General features: G+C 33.6%; 1 protein-coding gene and 1 long non-coding RNA gene across 2 annotated transcripts; both read left to right on the top strand.

Moving 5' to 3' along the window:
- Positions 1-3,391: 3,391 nt before the first annotated feature.
- LOC146942595 (uncharacterized) lies at positions 3,392-7,404 on the top strand. Its single transcript, XR_015032770.1, has 3 exons — positions 3,392-3,661; positions 4,882-5,320; positions 7,119-7,404. It is a non-coding gene; the product is annotated as an uncharacterized LOC146942595 (long non-coding RNA).
- Positions 7,405-13,867: 6,463 nt separating this feature from the next.
- On the top strand, positions 13,868-25,260 carry LOC146942594 (ubiquitin carboxyl-terminal hydrolase 26-like). Its single transcript, XM_085756631.1, has 14 exons — positions 13,868-14,011; positions 14,427-14,532; positions 14,625-15,221; positions 15,994-16,249; positions 18,035-18,771; positions 18,903-19,011; positions 19,617-19,795; positions 20,024-20,308; positions 20,386-20,584; positions 21,387-21,458; positions 21,745-21,975; positions 22,386-22,649; positions 24,444-24,591; positions 24,703-25,260. Exons 2-14 carry the CDS (start codon positions 14,453-14,455, stop codon positions 24,795-24,797), a joined length of 3,252 nt encoding a protein of 1,083 aa, XP_085612757.1. The 5' UTR covers positions 13,868-14,011; positions 14,427-14,452; the 3' UTR covers positions 24,798-25,260.
- Positions 25,261-26,681: the final 1,421 nt, after the last annotated feature.

Raw genomic sequence — 26,681 nt, 5'->3', positions numbered from 1 at the left:
CGTTGTTGGATTTTTGAAGGATAAATATTTATTTATTCCGTTTACGATTTTTTTTTAAGAAAAGAATGTGACATTCCGTTTACGTTGAAAAACTCTGATTTTTATTAATGAAATTTTCAAGTCGGGAAAACGGGGTGTTACAATTGGTATCAGAGCAGGTCGGTCCGTCCGGCCAAGTAGATGAGTCGTTGTGTCGTGTGACGGTCAAATACTGTCGTTGTGTTTTCTAATTAATGGTTATGTTTATTATGTGATTATGTTTAATTGACTAACTTTAATGTAGTTTTTGTGTATTGTTTGAAGTTTCTATTTTGCTATAAATGGTTTAAGATATTAGAGCAATAATCCTCAGATAAATGTTTTTGGGTTGGGGCGATGTTGTATGACGCATGCCTTGATTTAATTATGTGTGCTTGTTTGATTTATTTGTGGGTTATTTTTTTTTTATAGTCGATAATTCCTTGTTTTATTCATGTCTGATGATCTTTGTGATTTTTCTTCTTGCGTAAAGTAAACAACTTTGTTACTGTTAGAAACTATACTATTCTTTATGAATTTTCTGTCGTATAGTTTTGTAGTCTTTTATATAATAGGAATAATTATTATGATGAACTATATTATTAGCAACCATTTTCTATGTAATACTCTTGGTTGAGTAACTTTTTGTGGTCGGATGGTCTTTCAAAGAAATATAGATGTAGTAATTAAAAAAAATAAATAAAAAGAGAATTCTTGCATATTTTAACATCTAGAGATTTTTCTTATAAAGATATGAGTTATGGAAATTTTGATTTTTAAAAGTATTTTATGCATGAGTTATAGCTGAAGATGATTTTATTGATGAAGAACTGTTTTATTAAAAAAAAAAAAAAGTTGATTATAAGTATGAGTAATTGAATTAATTGAGAACTAAATTTGAATTAATTGTAAGATTAGGATTTGTGGAATTAATTAAAGTTGAGATTCTGATATTTGAAATTATTTTTGATATATATATTTTTTATTTTATAATATGAATTAATTTTGAAATCTAAAGTATATTAGAAATATTTTTTTTTATCTTTAGACCAGCTATTAGCAAGTTAAGTTAATTACGTTTACAGTTCTTATTAGAATAATTGAGGTATGATTTTACCGGTTGTTATTACTCTAAAACTAATTTTTAGAACAATTCTCTTACTTTAAAATGAAATAAACTAAAGGATTATATTTAGATCACTGGGAGTGCTTGAAAATAATATTTTAAGGTTAGTAAATGATATATATTTATTTTGCATGATACGTGGTTATAAACAAAATCATTGTAATTTATTTATTTTAGAAAAATAAATTATGGGATTTCTATACTGTAGAATTAAAGTGCTGTTATTATTATCTAAGTGTGGAAAATTGTAGCTTTGTTTATTTGTTTATTGATTTGAAAATGAATTTGTTTTATTATTATTTTAAATGTTAAGACTTAAAGAAATATTATTTTCCAAGAAGAAGAGTGGATTCTACTCTATCTGTGGTGTTAAAAGCTAAAAGCAACCGATGAACTTATTTTTTTTTTAATTTTGGAGTGTTAAAATTTTTGAAGGATTTTATGGCTTCTCTCTAATAGATATATGTATTTCTTTTACTGTGGTTCATTTTGTTTTGTTACATGCCAAGTTTCCTATATTTTTTTTGTGGTATTGTTTTGGATTTGTTTTCGTGAAAAATAATGAAATATCTGTATAAAGTTATGATGATTAAAATCAACCATTATTTTTTTTATAAAGTTAGACTTTGTATGAATTGATTTGTAGAAAATATTTGAACTTATGATTCGGTGAAAGGATGTATTGGAAATGATGTGATCTTAAGAGTGGTTTAAATAACGGTGCTGGATTGGAAGATGTGGTATTAAAATGATAGCACATTGTGATTAATTAAAAAAAAAAATGTGAAAGTTGCGATGGTTGAGCTTGAACTAAATTAAAATTTGTATATCTTATATGCTAAACGTATTTGTGACTGTGGCTCATTTGAAATTCTGAAAAGTTGCATGATTAGGTGTCTTGTATGTTGTGTGCATACTACTTGCTTATGTGTTGTTTTATTTTTAAAATGAAAGGAATTTTCTATTCGGCGAAGGTATTTTTAAATTTCTATCGATTAATTTCTTATTTGATGTAAAACCTTCATTCTTGGGAACTATTTAATTATTGGTGTTATACTAAAAATTTTATTTCTATGATCGAAAAACCTACTCAAATTGTCATACTAATTTGTTATCAGAGTGCATAGCGGAGTAGAGTTTTATTTTCCAATGATTTTTTTTTTTTTTGTGTATTGTTTGAAGTTTCTATTTTTTTTAAAGATATTTAAGCAATAATTATATTCATTTTTTTATGTGCTCTGAATTTCGAGGACGAAATTCTTCTAAGTTGGGGAGAGTTGTAACGCCCTATTTTATTAATTATTATTTTATCAAGTTTGGTGTCTTTTTGTATAATTTATTTGAATAATTGTCATGTGTTATATGTGCTCATATGTGATTAATTGTCTGTGTGTGTATTTTTGGTTGGGATTATTAGAATTCAGTGTTAGATAATTAGACATTTTACTAAGTTGAGTGAGTAGTAATATTTCTAATTGGTTGTGAACCGGTAAGTGACCGTTGTTATAATTACTATTTTACCGTTAAGTGAGTATCCCTATGGTGAGTGGACTATATTATAATAGAAGAATAGGAAAAAGAAAGAAAGAAAAACACGTGAGAGAAGAAGAGAAGAAAAAGGGGAAAATATTAAATATCTATCTATCTTGTATATTTGAGTGGGACCACAAGAGAAAACACGTTCCCCATTATATGCTTATTTCCTGGCTTTAGTGGTTTTATTTGAGGGATGCTTTTTGGTATGCTTTGCTAAATATAAGGAATTCACCTCACGTTTAATTTTTACCAATAGTTATGCTATGAGTGGTCCATTAAATAAACTTAGTTTCCATTCCTTTATTTTCTTGGTTTAGTGGAATATTAGTTAATTTGTAGTTGAAGAGAAACAAATATGTTTTCTCTACTCCCTGTTTCCGTTCCATATAAGAATTGATTTTTTAAACTATGATCATTATCCTATTATACAATTATTGGTGGTTTTATCAAAAGGAACCACTACTTGTTTTTCTTCCTGCAAGTGGCCAACAGAAACCAAAATGAGGAAAAAGCATGTTAGTGGCGGTTCTTTTCCTATAATAATAATAATACATTGTGGCCCTCAAGTATGCTCTCTTGTTCAATGGACCGATCCATTATTGATTTGTTGCAATAAAATAGTATTAAGGAACATGTCATGGAGCCAAGGAAAAACATGATAGTGAGGACCACTTGCTTCTATATTAAGTTCTGCCTAGGCCTCTTGGTGCTAAGTGTATTGGTACATGATGTACCTCACGTCTCTCCCATAGTCCTCATGGTTCTATGGCCTAATTCAAACTCTCACTTTTCTCTATGTATACAAGCACTTAGAAACCAAACCTCAACCCTCTTTTGATATATAATTGCACCGAAAACATGTCACATACCACTCTCTCAATTTGCTCATTGAATCCCATTCAAATTACCATGAAATTGTACTAGCACCGTAGCTGCAAACTTGAGGTATAGAGTTTTGGCTTAGGAAGGGAAGCGTATAAGGTAAGGGTGAGACTATCTTTCACTAATATTAAGTATGTATATCATTAGATTGCAATTAACATGTTGTAGGATTAGTTTGTAAGATGTGTTATATAAAGATGTGATATTTTAAGATATGTGATTTAAAGATGTGCTATATAAAGATGTGATATTTTAAGATATGTGATTTAAAGATGTGCTATATAAAGATGTGCTATTTGAATATGCGTGCTTTTAAGATTTGTTATTTAAGGATGTGATATTTGATGATGTTGTATTATGATGTTGATATGATATGAATTATTTATATGTTGTTGTTGATCTTATTTGAGTTGTAAGTGTCAGTCTAAGTTGTGAAGTCATAAGAAGTCGTCCAAATTATTGGAATCATATAAGTTGTTCAAGAAGTTCAAGTTGTAAGTTGTTAAGATGTTGAGTTCATGCATACTCATTCATGTTGGGGGCTTGATGCCCGGCAGCTTTATGCTCAAACTACGTTGGGGGCTTGATGCCCGGCAGCTTTATGCTCACTTGTTGAAGAGCCTATTTACGCTCAAATATGTTGGGGGCTTGATGCCCTGATTGGTACCACATGCATTTGCATATCAAGATGATTTAAGATGATTTTAAGAAGTTGAAGTTACATAGTCGAGTCGAGTTGTTAAGAGGTTAAGATGTCGAGTTGTTAAGAAGTTAAGATGTCGAGTTGTTAAGAAGTTAAGATGTCAAGTTGTTAAGATTGATTTATAAGTTGAATACGAAGTTGATGTTGATGATTGATTATGAAGCTGACCATGAATTTGATTATGAAGTTGTTATGATAATGCTATGTTTGATCATGCAATGATGTTTATGATTAATATTTGACGATATGTGATGATGTTTGTGATTAATATATGTGATGATGGTTGTGATTAATATATGTGATGAAGTTTGTGATTATTATTTGATGATGTATGATGATGTTTATGATTAGTAACTGATATTATATGATGATGTTTATGTCTATGATTAAGATTATATATGATGCTATGATTAAGATGATATAAGATGAAGTATATGACTAATGTAGGAAGATTAATGATGCTAGTTAATGAAGTTTAAGATGTTAGATATAATTATTGAATTATATGATGTCTAGGTTGTTAAGTGTAGTTTATGATTTATATGCTTAATATTATTGTTTGAGAAATCTCACCCCTTTGCTTGAAAATGTTGCTCTTCATATGGGTAACTTGCAGGTAACCGAGATTAGTTGCGGTCGTGAGTGGACTCCTCACAAGTGTGTGTCTTAGGTGCTCTGATACGTAACGGGATGGGAATTTAGTTGTTGTTTTCTATTCCTTACGTATTACTTTCAGAAGATTTTTATGAACTATTGTTGAACTAAGATTTTATGTTGAGGCCCTTGTGCCAAAGATTATTTAAGATGTTGAAACTATTCTGCTGCAAAGTTTTAAATATCACGTTGTTGGATTTTTGAAGGATAAATATTTATTTATTCCGTTTACGATTTTTTTTTAAGAAAAGAATGTGACATTCCGTTTACGTTGAAAAACTCTGATTTTTATTAATGAAATTTTCAAGTCGGGAAAACGGGGTGTTACACTACTGGTGAAAGCTTGACGTGGGAGCTGGAGAGTAAGATGATGGAGTCTTATCCAGAGTTGTTTGCTTGAGGTAAATTTTCGAGGACGAAAATTCTATAAGTTGGGGAGAGTTGTAACGCCCGTCTTAATTATTTGATTATTTAAAAATATATTTATATATATGATTTAAGTGATTTTCATGATTGATATGTGTGAATTTTATGATTCATGAAGTTGAGTGGTTTATATGATTTATAAATGAATTATGTGGGGTATTTTGTTGTGGTGAAGTTGTTATGTTGTTATGACTTATTTTATTATTAAATAAAATAAGATATGATAAATAAAATAAAAATATTAGAAGTTGGGCTGTGATGTGTAAAGAGTAAGTTTAGATGTGAGAAGAGTAATACGAAAAGATAAATAGGGCAAACAGAAGTTAGAAACGTTTTTACGTGAAACACTTTTGGAGAAAAGGGAGAAAAGTCAGAAAAGAGGAGAACTAGAGGGAGAGCTGCGATTTCATCATAACCAGGTAAGGGTGAGACTAATTTTCAATATTATTAAGGGTATAATTCTATAGGATGAATTTAGCATGATTAGGTTAAGTTTTGGTGAGAATTGAGATTTAGGTTTAGGATCAATTTTGATGAATGAATCAAGAACAGATGTTAGATTGATGCAAAATTAGTGTACAGACCTTAGATATGACTTAAGATGATAATTAGATGCTATTTGGATGAAGGAATCATGAATATAGGTGAAAAGTTGTGATTTTTAGGTTTCTGGCCGTACTGACATTCATCGCTCGCACCTGCGAGCAAGAACACTCGCATCTGCGAGCTAGAACCCAGAACTCGCCACTGCAAGCAATGCAACTCGCAACTGCGAGCGACCTGTAAGCTCGCAACTGCGAGCAGAATAACTCGCCACTGCGAGTAAAGGCTTAGGAACCCAGAATGCACGCTTTGCTCGCCAGTGCGAGCAAAGTTACTCGCAACTGCGAGTTAGGCCGTTAGTTGCCCAAAATTGTTCTGATGCGATCCTTTCGCACGTGTAGTCATGAGTTGATCTTAGAAGTACGAAATAAGGTTGTTTAGGATGCTTTCAGAAGTCCCAGAAGTCTGTTTAGGTGACTGAGATTAGTAGTGATGTTGTATAAGAATTATTTAAGATGCTATATGATGATAAGTGGTTATGATTCATTCCCTTTAATGTTGTTATGTCATTTAAACACTGTTTTACGATGTAAATGTTGCTGGTTGCTGCTGTTGACTGTTAGTGTCTTGAAGTTGCATGAGTCGGTCTATGTTGTTGGAATTTTAAGAAGTTGTCCATGATTATGAGTCGTATGAGTTGTTCACGTCGTCGTCTAAGTCGTTGGAAGTTGAGTTCATTGCATGCTCATTAAAGTTGGGGGCTTTAGGCCCGGCAGCCTTTGTGCTCATTAAAGTTGGGGGCTTTAGGCCCGGCAGCCTTTGTGCTCATTAAAGTTGGGGGCTTTAGGCCCGGCAGCCTTTGTGCTCACACGTTGAAGAGCTTATTATGCTCATTTTGTTGTTGAATGGTACCACATGCATTTGCATATCAAGAAGTTTCATGTTGTCTAAGTTGTTAAGTTGTTGTTGTGTTGATAGAGTTGCATGGTCAAAGATGAGTTGTGTCGTCAAGTTGAGTGTTAAGTTGATTATGATTTGCGATGAAAATTAGTAACGGTATTTGATGATTGTGTTTGTTATGAAAGGAAAAATATGCTAATTGTTAATTGATGATATGTTATTAATGTTTAAGTTGTTAAATGCATTTTATTGGATTATATGCTTAATGTATTGATTATGAAATCTCACCCCTTCTGCGTATATGTTGCCTCGACCGTGGGTAATGTGCAGGTAATAAAGATTAGAGGCGTTCGCGAGTGGACTCCTCACTTGGTGTCTAGGTGCTCTGATACGTAACGGGATGGGGGCGTGCTTTTACTTCTATTCCTTACGTGTCTCTTTTATGAACTAATTTATGAAATTTTCCAACAAGGCCTGCGTGCCAAGACTTTAAAATGTTGAACTATTTTCCGCTGCAACAGTTTAAGATTTTTCATGATGTTGAATTTGAAGGATAATTACTATTATCCATTTTTATGATTTAAATGAAGTATGTGACATTCCGTTGTGATCAAAATACTCTGATTTTAAATGAAATTTTTATGTTGGGAAAACGGGGTGTTACATCGTGTAGCTCACTGGACATTTTTGATAGCCAGCCTCGCCGTCTTTGCCTTCTTAGCACTTTCAGCTCTATTCTACTCGGTTATTTACCCCAAGTTCATTAAGTGGCGCCATTCAACACCACGGTCATAAGTCGCACCTCTGCCGGTCAGTGAGGTGGAGATCATGGGCGGAGGCACATGCAGGTGATGGGGTTCAGCAAAACCCCCTGTGAACTTGAAAAAATTACACCAAGATCCTTATCTATTTTACATTTTGAATCCTCTGGATTTTATTATTTGTACAACTGACTCAAAGAGCCCAAACTAATTTCAATTCACCTTTTTTTTTGTTGAAATTTAGTATGTAAAACCAGTTTGATTAAAATTGAGTTTGACATAAATTGATTTATGTACAGAAATGTTTACTCTAATAGTAAGAAAATTCAAAGCAGGGTCGATTTTCTTTGTTCTTTTTGTATAAGATTTTGGAGAATTATTTTAAGATGGAATTACCATTGAATGAGCAAGGATCTATTTCAGAACATGCATAGTAGGTATAAATTCTTTTGAGTACAACGTAATTTTTGAAATACACCTACACGCGCGCGTGCGCACGCGAACACACATATAATAATTAAAGGTTGAAGTTTGAACCCCCTGATCTAGGGTCCTGGCAACCCCACTGGTGGAGATGCTTCCGGCTTGAAGCTCACACGTTCGTTGGTTGCACTCTCCTCTATCTTGAATCATGTAATTTTGATTATTTGTTAGAAGATACTGTCTTATTGTCACAAATTACTAAATTGTTAAAACGAATACGATATCTGAATCCCATATGTATGTCATTGTGAGTTAAGGCAATTGTGTTGTCCATGTTATCACACAAAACAATAGGAGTAGAGCAAGTACAAGTTTGGGATGAGGATGACGATTATTGCTCCGGTAATACCAAAACTGGTGTTGCTACCATGCACATACTTCTTTGGTAAGCCAGTCAAAGGTATTGCTATCATTGCATATGATTTGATAAATCTTTGACAGTGTCATGCTAAGCTTAAAAATCCTCGTAAGTGTTTCACCCACTTTGGCTTCGGTCATTCCAACACGACATACGATTTACTGTCCTCGATAGCCATGTCGGACCCTGATACTTTGTGGCTGAGGTAATCAACTTCCATCTACCTAAAGTTACATCTACTCCAGCAACAGGGAGTAAATGGGTTTGGTGTGATGGATCGGGCACTTTTGGTAGCTAGTGGTTGGTCTTATGTGTTTGGGTTGGGTTAATTAATGTGTGCATTATTTTGTGGGTTGGAGCATGTTGTTCTTCAAACAACCTAGCTAAGGCCCTCGCTTTGCCGATATTTAAGGGCGATAGCGACTTGGGTTGTATTTGTCTTGCAAGCTGCTAAAGAAACAGTCCATAAGCGCCTCCTTGCCGAGGCCATCAACTCTGTTCGCCAACGTCGTGAACTCGATGTAATATTCACTCACAGTGCATGTTTGGGTGAGCTTGAAAAGTAATGCGCGATGGCACTCATATGCTGAAGGGCCAAACTCAGCTTCTAGAGCTCGTGCAAATTCTCTCCAGCTTTGAAACAAATGAGCTTTTTGCGTCATTTGGAACCAAGGAATCACATAATGATCCAAATGAACAAAAGCTATGGTTAGTCTATCATAATCAGGGGTTTCATAGTACTTGAAGAACTGATCAACTTTGAAAATCCAGTCCATAATGTTTGTTTCATCAATTCGGGAAAATTTAATTGTACTTTTCAGACTTGAAATTGTGGTTTATGTGTCCCTTTCGAGCCTTGGGAAAAACTCAGTGAGGAGTTTCGTTAAGCAGGGTGTTTAGTGCCTCAGTGATTTGGGTGAAATTTGCCTCTGTTTGCTCAAAGGTGGCCGAGTTGGTGATTTCCGTGCGGTGGATTTATGCTTGGAGATCAGCGTAAAAGTTCTCAAGGGTCTATGAGTTTTGCTTCACTTCTGCTCCCAACTCCTTCATTCTCGTATTCTCAGCTATGATGAGGATTAATAGATGAAAGCACCAATTTGTTATGGATTAAATGGAAAAGGGGAAAATGTTAATATTTTATTAATTGAACTAATGAAGATCAACTCTAATGCGGTGAGCAATAGAGGAATAGTACACTGAAATCAATTGTTAACAAATTGCTTTCACCGGTCAACACAAAAGGAACCAGTGGGGTTGAATTTAAGGTTTGATCATGCAACACAGTGGTCCATTCTTGGTCTTCATCATATTCACTATCATCTAAGAATCGATCAACACTACGAGCTCCATCTTTTTCCTTCGCCTACAATGCTATTATATCCATCTTCTCCTTCTTCCACATACCCAAGATCTGATTTAGATTGTACTTCATCAGAATCTACCACTTCCATTACTTCTTCGACATCAGTACCATACTTATTGTCAAGACCATGCACACTTATGGTTTCTACATAAAAATTAGTTGTTGTATAACCCTTAAACTCTTTTATGAATCTAATGGTATCTCTATCAATCTTCATCAACCTAAGTTCATCTTTCAATTGTGATCTTCGACTAACATACCATAACATATACTCCCCCTCTACACCTATTTCTATAACAAGCTTATCCTAATCAACTAGATTAGGCTTATCTATGTTTCATTCACCCCCAAATTCGTAATTTTCCCATTTCTTATAGGCTACTACAGGATCTGAAATAAACTAACCTTTGTGATGGAACATTATCTTCAACGAGTAGTTCTCAACAGTCTTACCACAAATAAAATATGTATTTGATTACAAAATGGGCACATGCATTAATATTATATTCAATATATACATCAACTATTTTGATACACAAATAGAAACTTTACAATAAACAAACAATTCATAACGAAACAAAAACTAACTTACTTTGAGACATACTTGTCAAGAATCTTTTTCTTGACGGCATCTTGTCCTGAACCAGAACATCCCTTTCCACCAACCTTTTTTTGCGAACCATTCTTTCTATGCAAACCATCCTTTTTCTGTGAAGTATCTTCTACCCACTTCATCGTTCACACAAAATCGCTAAAACCCAGTCAAAATAATCGATTAATCCAGTAAACGAAGGAAAGACGTGAGAATTTATGGTATGGATTTGGAGTGAGAGAGAAAGTGGAAGTTGGAGGAAGTTAGCGGGAAAATGTGTAACCCTAGTTCACAATTACAATTCTCACGTGCCCTTTCCAATTTCATTTTCATTTTTTATTTATTTTTTAATTGGAAGATACACAAGTGGCTTTTTCTTTTATTTTTAATTCAAAAATAATCCACGCGACGTTTAACTCACTTAAGCGAGGAGCCACATGAGCTTTGACCCAGTTAAAATTGAAAGTTGTAAAAGGGGGAAAACTTAAGGGACTGGAATGTTGATTTTTCAAACGTGGTGCCAAAGTCGCAACTAATGCAAAGTTGGAGGACCAAAAGTGTGTTTAAGCCTAAAAATTAGTGGTTTAATGTATTTTAAAGGCTTAAATATGTCTTTAGTCCCTGCACTTTCATCAGATTTTGGCATTGGCCCCTGCACTTTTTTTTGTTTGGAATTGGTCCCTGCACTTTGTAAAAATATTGGTATTGGTCCTTCTGTTAACTTTCTGTTAAAAAAAAACACAAAACTATTGGTATTGGTCCCTGCACTTTGTAAAAATATTGGTATTGGTCCCTGCACTTTGTAAAAATATTGGTATTGGTGCCACGTGGCATGAAATGATTGGGCCACGTGGCACTCCGTTAGTTTTGTGTTTTTTTTAACAAAAAGTTAACAGAGGGACCAATACCAATATTTTTACAAAGTGTAGGGACCAATGCCAAACAAAAAAAAGTGCAGGGACCAATGTCAAAATTCGATGAAAGTGCAGGGACCAATGACACATTTAAACCTATTTTAAATGATATAATTTACGATTTGATGATGGAAAGAGATCATCAACCAATCAAATTGTAAGAAAATTTCCTTAAAAAATTGCATTTAAAACATATCAATTCCTTGAATGATAATAATAGGAAATCAATTATATCAATTTAAAAAAATTATATCAATTTAAAATGTCTAATAAACATGTACTTTGTTAACTTAATATAACACATCCATGTTTTCCTTATATGAGATCCCACAAAAGACCAAAGGTGATCTTTTTTTTTTTTATTGTTTTTTTTAATAAAGGAATAAAGTGCAAAAGCATCAAAAGAAAGTTATGACATCTCAACTATGTTGATCCCTCATAACTAACTTTCTCCTTTGCCCAAACTCTAAAAAGGGTGAAGAAATTTGAAATAATAAAGGTTGAATAAAATTTGTTTGCATGAAAACGATTGACATTCAAAGTATCAAATTCAATATAAAAAAATAAACAAATGACACCCAAAATTATAATGTTTGTGCTTCCCATAGAGCTTACATTGGGTTGTATCATCGTATTAGACTATGAGAAACCACACACGTGAGATTAATATTACATCGTATTAGTTTTCAGAATTTTTATAATTTTTTTCCAGAAATTTTTTCCAGAATTTATGACCTTTTTTTTCTATTTTGAAAATTAAATTCCAGAATTTTTTAAAATAATTTTAATTTTAAAAAAATCTGATTATATTTTCTAATTTTTTTCTAATTTTTTAAATTTCGAAAAAATATGTTAATAATTTTTTATAATTTTTAGATTTTTCGATTTTTAAATTTTTTGGAAAAAAATATGACTATTTTTCAGTTTTTAAATTTTTGGAAAAAATCTTAATATTTTTTCTGAATTTTTTAAAAAATAATTTTCGATTTTTAAAATTTTTGGGAAAAAACTGAATATTTTTATGATTTTTTGGATTTTTTTTTATTTTTAAAATTTATTTTCAAATATTTTAAAATTAAAATCTGATGTGGAAATAATAAAAAAAAATGCCAAATCAGCGCCACGTAAGCGAATTTGCTGAGTTGGACTAGGAGTTGTGTTTTCTGGAAAAAGAAGTTTTACAAGGATGCAAATCAAACCGAAAATTTTACAGGGTCGAAAACCGAAAATGGCCTATATTATAGGGGTGAAAAACACTATTAACCCATTATAATAATATTGAACACTATAAAAACAATTATTTTAATTTTATTTATATAAAAAATTAATTATATATACACTAAAATTGACATATATTTTTTGTATGCAAAGTAAACAAATAAGTCGTCTTTTATGTAATAAAATAAGTTTTCTTTTCTCTTTTGGTGGTGGAGCTGTCAAAACGGGTCGGGCCTACCGGGCCGGCCCGCAAAAGCCCGAAAAAATGTAGGGCTTGGACATAAAAATTTGGGCCCGTTTAAAACCGGGCCTTTTTAGCCCGAGCACCTTGAGGCCCGAGCCCGTTGCGGGCTAGCCCGACTGGGCCGAGGGTAGCCCGTTTATTTTATAACTATTTTTTAACATGATAATTTACTACGGCCCAGCCCACCTGTATCATGTAAATTTTTTGTTCATATTTATTTTGTGCTTTTCTTTGTAAATTTTAAATGAACTATATGTCATTTTCTTTGAATGTATAGAAATCTCAGAAAATTCAGTAAATTCACAACCCAGGCAATTAACTACTAGTTTACACCAAAAGCTATTAACCAATCTAAAACTATAAAACCAATCATTTAACTCCTAATAAGCCTTTTCATTTAATTTTTATTTTTATTTGATTAACAAACTGAGGTGTTAATATCCTCTTATATAAGTTATAGGTCCTGGGTCATTTTAAATCTATGCGATTAAGTTCCGAAACTATTACAGGAATACTTTTATTCCCTCATAAGGCAATTGATGGGGAGAACCACACATAACACACCCATTTATTGTGGATTTGTATGTAATTGGCTAGCAATGTCCATTTTAATATGTAATATTAGACACATGACAAATTATCATTGGTAATTTGGGAAGTTTAGCATTGATTGATATTTTTTATTGTAATTTTTTAATAAAAACTTTAAATAACCGGGCTGGCCCGAAAGCCCGTAGCCCGCAAAGGGCCGGGTTTGGACAAATATTTTTGAGCCCGTTTACCATCCGGGCCTTTTAGGCCCGGCCCACCAAAGCCCGAACCCGTCATGGGCCGGCCCGACGCGGGCCGGGTAGCCCGTTTTGACAGCTCTAGGTGGTGGTCTCCTTGCATATATTTTTGCATTGTCCATACCAACTGAGCTAAGCTCAGGTGGACAAGTGTTCTTTTCTCTAGTAATATACAATAATATATAAATGAAATATATTATTTTGAACTGATTTTTTTTTCTTCAATTTTCACAATTTATTTAAACAATTTTATCACCCTTTTTACTTTTTATTTAATTGTTGTTTATTTTTTTATCATTTTGTTGCTTGCCAATAAAAATGTTTAATAAACAAATAATAAAAAAATAATGTATTGTTCATAGTTGATTTATTTTGTTCCCAGAATTGGAAGAAGTTTTGTATCCTGCAGCTGAAAACAAACAAACACCTTCAATTTCCACCCTAAACAGCACAACAACAATTTCTCTGCTTCACTATCATTCGTTTAATCATTCATAATCTGGTATGCTATTCTTTTTCGATTTTCTTCTAATATTCACGTTTTCCAGTTTAACGTGCTTTTTAATTTCTCGTTCATTAATTTTTCCCCGGAATCTAGTACGGTTGAAAATTCTAGGGTTTTTCTCTTTATCTCAACGCTTAATTTCTCTAATTTTTTTATTCCTCAATTTTCCTACTGTGCAATCATCTCCAAAGCCTAACTAAGCTGAATTGAAAAAATATTAATTTTTACGGAAGAGATTTTGCCTTGTTCGTTTTTTTCAATGCATTTTACTTTAGTCTTTAATTTCTACTTATATTGCACCATGATATGATGATAAATGATAGTAACTACACAAAAAACAATGATATTCTTATCCTTTTTTTTGTTACCTTACAAAGTTTTATAATTGAAATGAATTGTTATGATATTGTAGGGGCTAGGTTATACTTATATCATAGAATGAGTAGGCCGACGACTCGGAGTAAAAATAAAAGACAAAAACAGGGCGATGATGGTATCTGTACTGATGAAACATGGAGGTACTTTCACTTGTTTTTATGTTTAGTTTGTGAATTAAAATCACTTTTTAGCTTTGGTTTATGTTATTATATATGACCTTCCATTTTTGTAGGAAAATTCACGAAACCGGTGTGGTTACTGAAGATGATGTTAATCAGTTGTATATGATTTGGAAACCGGTTTGTTCAGGTTGCCGTGTAAACACGAAAGATAACCCTAATTGCTTTTGTGGATTGGTTCCACCTCCAAATGGATCCAGGAAGTCTGGCTTATGGGAGAAGATGTCAGATTTTGTTGAAAGTCTTGGCCCTGATCCAAACAATGATCTTCGTGATTCTGCTGATTCTCCTGCAGGTCTAACAAATCTTGGGGCAACGTGTTACGCCAATGGAATACTCCAATGCTTGTTCATGAACAAATTATTCCGAGAAGGCATATTTTCCGCAGAACCAGATGTTTTAAGGCAACAACCGGTGTTAGATCAACTAGCTCGACTTTTTGCGCAGTTACAAGCTAGTAAAATGGCTTATATAGATTCTTCTCCCTTTGTGAAAACACTGGAGTTAGATAATGGAGTTCAGCAGGATAGCCATGAATTCTTGACATTGCTTCTGTCATTGCTTGAGCGTTGTCTGAGTCATTCTAAAGTTCCCAAGGCAAGAACAGTAGTTCAAGATCTTTTCCGCGGAAGTGTATCTCATGTGACAACGTATGAATCATGGAATCTGAGCAACTTGTTACCTAATAAACACTCCTTTTCTCCATACAATATTCCTAGTTTTTTTATTGCCTGTTATAGGTTTTTCAAATACTCCCTCCGTCCCGGAATATCTGACTCATTTACTAAAAAAAAGTGTCCCAAAATAACTGACTCATTTCAATTTTCAATACAACTTTCATCATTCCCAATACAATATAACTCTAATTAATACTACTTTCATCATTCCCAATTCAATATATTCCACTTTCCCCTTTATTTATACATTTTTCTTAATAAGTGTGAAATGAGCCAAGGGGTCAATTAATTCGGGACGGAGGGAGTATCCGCTATTTTTCAATTTTATATTTGACCCCTCTTACTACTACTATACCCACAAATATTTTTCAAAAACAGGCCTTAAGAACAATCACCAATAATGCAAAGTTACTGACATGTGATGCCGTTGTTAAATGTGCACGAGTATGTTTTCTCAGGAGTATTTTTCATATTGCCACAATTTCGATTCTCTTCTATAATAACAAGGATGTTAAATGCTTCAATTCTTTGTTGTGTACTGTTTATTTTTATAATATAATTCATGGAACTAGACTTTTTTATTTATAATTGTCAGAACTCAAGCAACCATGGTAATTTATGTCGAAATGATATCAAATATCTTTCTATTGCACAATCTACATTCATATTAGATGTATGTGTGACCAGCGGTGTCTATGTATGTGACTAATACCCATCTCTTTTAATTATACGACTTACTATGTAGGTGCTCACAATGTGGAAGAGACTCTGAAGCTTCTTCCAAAACGGAAGATTTTTATGAGTTAGAGTTGAATGTGAAGGGATTGAAAAGTTTAGATGAGAGTCTAGATGATTACCTAGCTGTTGAAGAGCTTCATGGAGACAATCAATATTTTTGTGATTCATGCAACACAAGAGTTGATGCCACTCGCAGCATCAAGCTGTGTACATTACCTGACGTACTTAATTTTCAACTTAAACGTTGTGTCTTTCTTCCAAAGGTATTCCGATGAACTTCATAATCAATTTTCATATTTTGTTATGGCTATAATGAGTGCTGTACTACTAAGTGACATGCTTTTTTCATTGTTTACTTTGTTTTATTATACATTCTGTTGTATGGATATATAAGAGACATGCTTATCATACGAAAGAAAGGAATAAGTATTAAATAGAGAATGACAGGGCATTCCTTATAACTATCTTATGAAGAAAAATTAGCTGTAACGGAAAACTGTCTTTCTATTGATTATCTTCGCTTCACAAGTGTGTTTAAAAAAGTCTTATTTAATGATCTAATGGAACACAATTCACATATTTAAACCCTATGTAATTACGATTTTTAAGAGTCCTATATTGGATGAGATATGGCCTGAAAATGTGATTATATAAGTGGCAAGTAGTCCTCACCTTACAAGTCAGTTTAGTAAGGTTGAGTTAGGCCCAACTCAATTCTAAGATGGCAATAGAGTCTATCCAAGATCCATTGGACCACCCAGTTCACGCTCTAAATGTCCAGTGTTGAGCCTGATGGAGGTGTCAAGAGTCCCATATTAAATGAGATATGGCTTGTAAGGTTGAGTTAGGTCTAACCCAAATTCTAAAAACGAGTACACATTCTAACTTTTTAGAAACCTGGATTTCCTCTCTAAAAGTGCACTTTCAAAATGCTCTCTAATTTTCCTGCCGAAAAACCTTAAATCATTTTTTTAATAAAAAAATCCTTAAGTGTGTCTCTCGTCATTTAAACTGAACATCATATTCTAATATCTTTGAGAGAGAGCAATGCAAGAAGCCAACAACCTTGTTCTGTTTTCTTGTTCGTTTTTAGGTTTTGATTATGCTTTTTTATGGTTTCATTCAGTGGGATATCTTATCCTTTGCTCTTGCTCCCGTGCTTTTCTCTGTTTTTTAACTAATAAATTTTCTTCTTGACAAAAAAAAAAAATGAAAGAGAGAAAAATTCTTTAATGGTTATAAACATCATATAATGCTAGATTCAGTTTGCAAAACCTTTATGGTGCTTGATAAGTTTGACATTCGTTCATTCTTTCTGTGCTATTTTGAAACCTTCTGCAGCGTAGTGATCATGTATGGTGATTTTCTTAAGAGAGAAACTATCTTGATAGTTACATGCTTTTTCTGTGGGTAAAGTAAAAGTACAATCCCCTTGCCCAAGAGATGCTTAAATTGCACATCAACCCTCTTAAATTGCACATCAACCCTCTATTTTGGAACATTACAGCCTCATCGCCAGAGGAATTAGTGCCGCATCATACTTGGTCTAATTCAATTTGAACAAGTCTTTTAGGGGCAGTTTATCTCTCCATGACTCTTAATATCATCCATAGGTAGTTTTGAATCCCTACTATCAACTTTGTGACTTTAAAATATGAAATGGAAATTTTAAGATGAAGTTATGAAACCAGTATTAAGAGTGTCCAAATGTCAGAACTTTATTTTATCTTCTAATAGTCCCAAAGTTGATAGTTGGGTGTTTAAAAAGTTGGCCATTGGTGACATTAAGAGTTGTATGGCGAGAAAAAAAGCCTAGGGAAGCTTGTTCATAATTGCTTATTACACCAAGAGATTCAGTTACATTGAACGAAATCAAGTTTACAAAATGTTCATCTCTCAAGAGAGGGGAGTGTAACATACCCCTTTTTTTTACTTGACTTGTTGTTGTTTAAGGATGGTTATTCTTTAACGGTGTAAATTTTGATTTCCTGGACCACTCGTTGCATTCTTATAAGCGTGCTTCTCTATTTACCTATTTGTGTTTGCAGACTACTACAAAGAAGAAAATTACTTCTGCATTTTCATTTCCTGCACAACTTGATATGCGGCACAGACTGCCTGAGTTGTCTCAGTTTGATTTGGTATATGACTTGTCAGCTGTACTGATTCACAAGGGAACCGGTGTTAATAGTGGCCATTACATTGCTCACATCAAGGACAAAAACACGGGGCAGTGGTGGGAATTTGATGATGAGCATGTTACTAATTTGGGTAACCATCCATTTGGCGAAGGATCTTCTAGTTCTACTACCAAGTCCATTGCAACTGATGCAATTCACTCTGACTGCTCTGAAGCAAGGATAGCTGAAAGTAATGGAAACGGCTTCCACACCACCCATTCACAATCTTCGCTTATAGAGACATTTTCTTCTTGTGATGCATACATGTTGATGTACCATCTTAGACATACAAAAGGTATAAAGGAAAATGGGGGCATAGTTTGCGGTGCTAGCCATAAAGAAATAGAGGGTGTTTTAGCTACTGCACAAGATGATGCTTCTCTTCCTTCTCATCTTTATGATGAGATTTGCAATGTCAACGCCTCATATCTTGATGCTTGTCAACAATATAGTCATAGGAAAGAGTTAGAATTGAGTCGTATTACTGATAGGAGACATGAAGTTCGATCTATTTTAGCTGAAGCTCCTGTTCCACCATTGGAGCGACCATTTTATTGGATTTCTAGTGACTGGCTTCGCCAGTGGGCTGACAACATTATTCCAACGTTAGTGCATATTTTTGTACAGTATTACAGTGGTCATGCACTCTTCAATGTTTTTAAATTTGTGTGTCCATTATTTGTGTAAGGTGTGTTGATGTTATTTGTACGTTTTTTACTTTGCAATGTATATGCAGTTCTATCGACAACGCATCCATCCAATGTTCACATGGGAAAGTCCCAGTTTCAAAGGTTCCCTTAATAAAGCGACTGTCTGTCAAAGCCTGGGACAAGTTGTTCTCCAAGGTAACTTTTGTTTGTTTGCTTTGATATGTTTGGATTTTTAATTGTCTACTTGTGATATCATGTCATATATACTGTTTGCGGATTTCTAGGAGTGTATTTATATTTGATGGTGTTAAGTAAAGTTAGTGCTAGGTCCATGGCAATGTGTTTATCTTTCAGTATATTTTTACATGTTGTTAGATAATACTGATAGAAAAGATGAAGCAAAAGCTTATCAGATGGAACTGTTTCAAATCTAGTGTTCTATGTAATTTGTTTTGATTATGAAATACTGCCTGTTTCTTCGTGGTGATTGTCGGTAAGAAAATTGGAGTCATATGGGAGCCTGATGTAAGAGAACTTGTGTTTGTGAAGTATTTGGATAAAAGTGTTTTGTTTATGTGAGGAGGAGAATGCAGTGCACTAGTCTGAATGAATCAGTATCTAACAAAAAGGACAGGATGTGCATGCTCTTCTAAGAGATTTAAACACTGATGCTTTTTTACGGACTAGTATTTTATTGTATATCTCCTCCAAATTGTTGTTTCTCTATTGTTACTTCTTGTATTCCATTTTGTCAACACAATATCCATGACACTTTAACTTTATTGGGTTGCAAAATTCAGTATGGTGGGATTCCAACACTATCTCATGATGACCATTGTCGGGATTGTCTGATATGCGGGGCTCAGACAGTGGTATCAGCCGATACCTATCGCGGTAGAAGAGAATCATTGAAGTCACTTGCACGGGATATTCTTGATGGGAACTGTCTAGATGGAAAGTATTTCATATCCAGACCATGGTATGACAACAAATCTTCTTTCATGGCCTACATGCTTCCACTGATAGGGAACGAAAAAAGTGTTCTATTTCTTGTATTTAGGAACAGTAAATATCTTGACCGATTGGACCTTGTTATATATAATTCTGCAACCTGCCCTGATTTGCTTCAATCTCTTTTTTTTTCGTCTTATTATACTGGTGAGTATATTTTTAGAACCTGTTTTAGCTGATGAGTATATTTTTTAAGGTTGCAGCAGTGGTGGAAAAGAAAAGTTCTTGATGCTCCATCTGAAGCTGATGCTGGACTAACAGCAGCAATTAGTTGTCCACACGGTCTATTGATGCCAGAGCAAGCTCCTGGTGCTAAGCGGGTGCTTATTCCTGAGACTTTTTGGCTCTTCTTATACGAAGATGCTATTTCTGTAAAACCTGATGATCCTATAGGCGGCCCAGCTCTTCCTTCAGATTCCCTAGAGTGTTCTCAATGCACTGTTGAATTATCTCAAGCAGCATGCTTGGAGGACTCCTTGAGGTTATTTCATTTGTAATTGCCATTAATATAGAGCTAATATAGCACATATTCAGGTGACTTCTGTATTGATGTTGCAGATTAGTTAAACAAAAGCAGCGTCAGAATCATGAGAAATTATTCCAGGCTAAAAGTATGCCACTCTCTGTGCATTGCAAATATTTCTTGGTGCCTTCTTCATGGATTTCTAAATGGAGAAATTACATTAGTCCACCATTCAAGAATCTAGATAAACCTGAAACTTTAGATGGGGTAATTGATTCGCTGATGTGTGAAAAGGTATATTGTTATTTTACTCTGCAATTTGGTCATTTTCGCAGTTTAGTCTATGCTACGTGTTTAATTTGCTTTAGTTACTACACAAAATCATTGTGACTGCTCTTTGGCAGAATAGAAAATAAATTACGTACAACTGTTAGAGAAGGTATATCAAGAAGGGGAGATAGGGTACCATAAGTTATCATATCTTATTTTGATCCATAGTATGGGGAGGCAATATGATAGGATAACTTTATTCTATGAACATAATCTATCTTGCACACTTGTTAAAAAATAATCCGGAATCGTGGATTGGGTTAGAAATCAACATCATAAGATAGAAAAGATGAAATGTTATTTTCCTCTGCCTATCTTCTTCCCTTCACTCTTCCTTTTTTCCACAATAGCACCCGCCCACGTTCCACTACTGCTAGTGCTCGACACTTCCTTCATTGCCTGACACCCTCCACTGCTGCCACCGAGTGTAAGGCTAATGTTGTCATTTGAAAATAATTTATATAATATCCTACCTGAAACACGAGACAGGATAACATGTCGGGTCTGGTGGGTTAATATCAGACATATATTACGATTAAACCCAAAATTTTACATAAACTAAGCCAAGGATGCCTCCCTGCATTGGAAAATTCATACAGAGAATAATCCTATTCAAAACTACCAAATACGTGTGTTGGTGACTTAAGTAGCAGAGCTCACTAATCAACTAAACATGTGATTGTGTGTGCATATCTGTACAGCATTTCTATTCTTTATAATTTCATCCCTAGCAAATTCTTATGTTGAATTTTGTGTGTGGTATCAGCACTCACGACTTATTGAAAGACCTCCTCAACTGGTTTTCAGACGCGGTGCTATAATCCAGCGAGAATCTTCGGTAAGTTAATTAGGAAAAGAGAATAAAATATATTTTCTGTTCTCATGAATGTATGTCAGTGCATGCAATCACATGTCAATTTCTTGATAGGGAACTAGTTCACCTGTTTTAGTACGCTTTGGATCCCTATAAAAAATAAACAAGTAAATTATGAATTCTTGATATCCATTTGCTCTTTCACTTTGTTTCTTCCTCCTTCCTTTTCACATGTTGATGGGTGTGGTTTTTGTTCTTTTATGTTAATTTGTTGAATCTCAAATTTCCATCTGTTTTTTGTGGATCATAGGCAGGTGGCTTAACCATCATATCTGAGAATGATTGGATATGCTTCTGTGAAGAATGGGGTGGTTCTGAGACCAAAGGAATATCAGCAACAATTGATTATATTAATGATTCAGATAACTTATTGACTGGATCCAGTGACGAGATGCTGATATGTGAGGATCAGTCACACACGGAGGATAAAATGAATAATGAAAATGGAACTGGACAAATTTTGATCAAGACTTGTCCTGAGGTAATCCAAAAACTGTTATGTTACTGACCCCATCATACTTTTTGGCACTGTATTCTTTTAGATATTAAATCATGGTTTTGAAATCCATATCATTGGTTTCCCTGTTTTTCAATAGCCCCCCGTCTGAGAATTTTTTTGTTCTTTAGTTAATGTTGCTTAATGAATCTATGGATCTAACTTGACTGACAAGTTATTGATCGCGGGTGAATAATGTAATTATGTAACTTAAGTTCGAAAGTCATCTGTTTTTATTCAACTGAGAAAATATTACCATCTCAACTTGTGTCATTACATTTTTATAATTATTTTATTTTTAGAATCCAGTGCTGAATTTACCAGAAACTTCTTTTATTGGATTATATATACAAACATTCACTTCAACTATTATTTCATTACCTCTCAATGTCCAGGTTTGTGAAAGTTGCATTGGAGAAAAAGAAAGCTGTGAATTAATGCATAAACTTAACTATTGCAATGAGGACATATGTGTAATTCTTGTACGTGGTAAGGAGGTACCTAAATCAATATTGGAGGCCTCAAAGGGATTAGTTGAAACAGATCGGCGGATTTCCAAGCGCTCCCGGAAGACCAAAAATGGAAGTTCGGTTAGTCTGAAAGTTTCTGCTTCCACATCACTATACCAGCTGAAGATGATGATATGGGAGTCCTTTGGGGTAAGTAAACTCTATGTTGTATGCATATGCTTTAGGTCAATTTAAATGTTGTACGAACAAGCACTCATTGAAAATGGCTAAATGAATTCTTTAACATTTTGGGCTGATAAGCATATTATTTGCACACTTTGGAAAAATTGTTATTAAATCATTAAAAAGCATTCTTGGGTTCTTATTTTATCCTAAGTTCCAAGTGACCAAACTTGAAGTCTTATGATTGAAGTTTCAGTTCAGGTTAGTATCAAGTTTCTGTTGGGTACATCTTCTAGGTCTAATTAAGACATCTGTCAGTTGATTACTACGTTAGTTAGATTAGTTAATAGATAGTTAGAACATAAGAGATCTTTTGATAGGAGAAATTGGATTGGTGATGGTGAGGGATCAATCGACGCATTTGATTGTTGTATTGGATGTTAAAGGAGAAATCTTTAGGAGGTATTAGGAATAAGGAAAACAGAGAGAATTGTAAATTGAATTCTCGTATATTCATTGTATTGAAAAACTGAACTGAACAGTTAAGATTATAAGAATTTATCCAATAGTCAACCTTCACTCAGATTAGAGTTATCCTACACTCACTGAAACTAACTCTAAGACAGTTTGTAACTTTTAGTGTCAGCCGGCATGATGCAGACTGGCAGAAGCCTAACTAACTGATGTCAAAGTGGCACTGAAATGAACTAACACTGATGTAGCTTCTTGAGCACAACAGAACCTTCTAGAGAATAAACTTCTATATTCACACAGGAGGGAAGATCCTTGGCGAGAATTCTATTCTCCGTTTCTCTTTCAGTTTTTGTAATACATTCTATTATTTGGTTATTTCTATCTTTGTTTCATTTCAATCTAACACTTTCAGCTATGGCGGTGGAAAATTAAGTAAAATTTAAATAAGTTCTCTCAGGTTATCTATTTGTGTGAAAATGTAAACTAGTTTTAACGTGGAAAAGAGAGAGAAAAAACTGACTTCAAAGGTTTTGTTGATTAACGTTAGGGATAATGGCATGCTAAACTAATTAATTTTGAATGTTGGAAAAAAGTTCCTCTGCTCTGAGAACTTCATGACAGCAAATAATTGAAAATGTATCTTTTTTATTTTAGGTCAATACTATCTCATGCATATAACATGGTTTTGTGGTTTGCTGTTTTTTCTAACCATATATTTCTTTTTCTTCCTGAAATACACCTGTCTCAATGTCACCTTAATAAAGTGTGACATAAAGCAGGATCACTGGTATTGATTCTTCCACTTAAATTAAAGGATGTTCTTATTTAAGGAGGTGAGGAATTAGGATGCGGATTAATATTTATAGGAGTTACGATTTCACTTTTAGTTGTATGGTAAAAGGTGGAAAATCATTTTCAGCTCGCTTTCATACTATATTAACGGATAAAATTTGTGGGGTGAAGTATAAACGAGCTGTGCTTTACCATCACGCTATTTTGTGCCATTTAACTTTGAAGTAACGTCTGTTCTGAATTTTCCATTCAATTTAGCACTTCTTCAATGTACTTCAAGAAGGACCACAAATAGTTTAACCTCTTTTATGAAATCGGTTAGCATGTTGATCATGTCTGTTTTGTCTTGAGAGAACATCAGTTAGCTAGGTGTTATCTTGACAGGTTATATATACACATTAATTGACATTTCATAGGCAGTTGCTTTCACTTTTATCAGATGAATTTTTTTCTAATGTCAGGAAAGTATTATCTTCAGGCATTAATAATAATCAGTGAATTGCTATGTTAGAGTGCAAACCTTCATAATGTCTAAATTTCAATTTGTCATCCCAGGTTGTCAAGGAAAACCAGATCCTACATAAAGGTGATAGGATAATTGATATGGATGATGAATGTGCTACCCTTGCGGATGCAAATATATTTGCCAGGGATCAGATTATAGTGAGGGATTCTGAGATCCATGAAAATCGAGATATTGCGGGTAAGCAATTTGATAGTGTGCCAAAATGGTGATGCACAATCTTTTTTATCCTCCCTAAGTAGATACATTACACGCAGAAAGTTAGAATTGAACTATATTCATCTTTTGCAGATGAGCTCTGCTGTGATAAGATGGATATGCAGCATACTGAGGAAGGTTTTCGTGGAACACTTCTTACAGCAAACATTTCATCCCAGGTTGTCTAAGAAATGCCCTTTCAATAGTAGATATATATCTGACATCTTTTTTGGTGGTGTATATACATTTAATGAAAAAACAGTTGAGTGGAGAAAGAAACAGTTCTGTACAATACAGCCATGTAAATCAATATGCCTGGTGCTTTCCTACTGTTGAGCACCACTTGTCCTCCTAAAGCCAAGATAAAGGCAAATTTTGGAATGTATTTTGCTACCTAGTTACTAATGGAACACGCATTTAGGTGCCATATATGGTTTTTACAAGAGTGTTTAAATATATGAATGAGGAGGATAAAAGCATGAAAACAAACAGAGAAAAAGTAGAATTGTTCTGGAGTACTATGAAGGGAACATTGTGAAGAAAAAATTTAATATTATTTTTTGCTTTAGATTTTTTTTAGTAAATCGTTAGCGGTATGTTATGTTAATAGCTACAGTGTAAACTCTGGCTCTACTTCTCAAACTCTTAAGCTAACTTATTGTCACCAGGTATTGAAGTTATCATGTATAAGCCCCTTTGTTTTAGAAAGAAAACAAAAAAGGATTGTTGAGTTAGGTTTATAATTTTGGTTCTGACATGGCATTTATTTGTAAAATAGAAAATGTTTTCAAACTGGTCTCTATACACGAAATTGTTTTCAATTCAGTTTTTACTGGCGCCTAGAGGACCAAAATTGAGGCTGTAGATTTTAAACTTAGTTTCTAATCTCCATACCGATTACATAAACTGAAATGAGAATAATTTTCTGTATATTTTAAACCAAAAAAATTGCTCTTTCAATTTTATTTTTTTTAGCATATATGGCTTTTGTCTTATGCATATGAGTATGTCGATTGCTGGTTGAGATTTAGACAATTGTCCACAACTTGAATGAAATTAGCAAAGAGGCTAATGTTCTAGGTGGTCTTTTCTTTCATAATTTTACTTGACATGTTTAGAGGTTTAAGAAATAAAAAAAAATGTGATTTTAATTTTTTTGATGAAGAATCGATAATATTTGTGTGAAAGGTTTTTGTCGTTGTGAAGTATTTTTAAAAATGAGGATTAACATGTATCAATTTCTTTTTAAAAGGCTTTAAGATACTTGAGAGTTATTATACTGATTCAACAAGAGATCCTAGAAGTCCAATGTTAATATTCGGATATCAAACATGGAAAATGTTACGATAACAGGAAAAAATATGTTATTGGTGTGCAACGATGTAGTCTTATAATTAGTGGATAAGATTAATTGTCCATTTTATTATACGATTGAAGTACATCGGTTGTGCTTGATGTATATGTGTAAATAGTTTTTCATTATAGTGATTGAGATATTTTTCCATAAATGTGAACTTTAATGAAGGGATGCAACAAGTATGGCAATGTTTGAGTGAACGAACTTTATGATGATGATGATTGTATATACTTTTTACACTATGATTGGGGTATTGTAAATTAATGTTGAGAGATTCATGTTGGCTCACGTTCCTTCGGCATCGAGATAATTTAATTATTTATGCCACAATGTCACATCCATTTTTTGAAATGATTAGTTGATATGTTTCTGTATTTAGCGTTGATGATTGATACGTTTGGTAGTCATTTGAATATTTTGAGACCACCTTTTAACATGTATTTAAGGAAGATAAGTAGCATGACAGTATGTGTAATATGATGCCATTAGAGTTGAATGTGAGGTGACTCTGTTCTCAATATGAGTACATGTTCCATTTTTATTGAAAAGGTTATTGCATTATTTATTTAATGAGTTAATTGTACAAATATTCCTATTACGAAAAACAATCCTTAAAAATATAGGGAGGGATTAAGTTCCACTCAACAAAGTTTTAGATGGAGATACCAAAGTTAGCTAATTTTTTTGCACAAACATTGCCTTATGTGTGGATGTG

The sequence above is a fragment of the Medicago sativa genome, chromosome 3 (assembly GCF_051527215.1).
Source record: "Medicago sativa cultivar Bolivia chromosome 3, Bolivia_mono, whole genome shotgun sequence".
Classification (NCBI taxonomy): Eukaryota; Viridiplantae; Streptophyta; class Magnoliopsida; order Fabales; family Fabaceae; genus Medicago; species Medicago sativa.
This window is presented reverse-complemented; position numbering and strand designations above follow the sequence as displayed.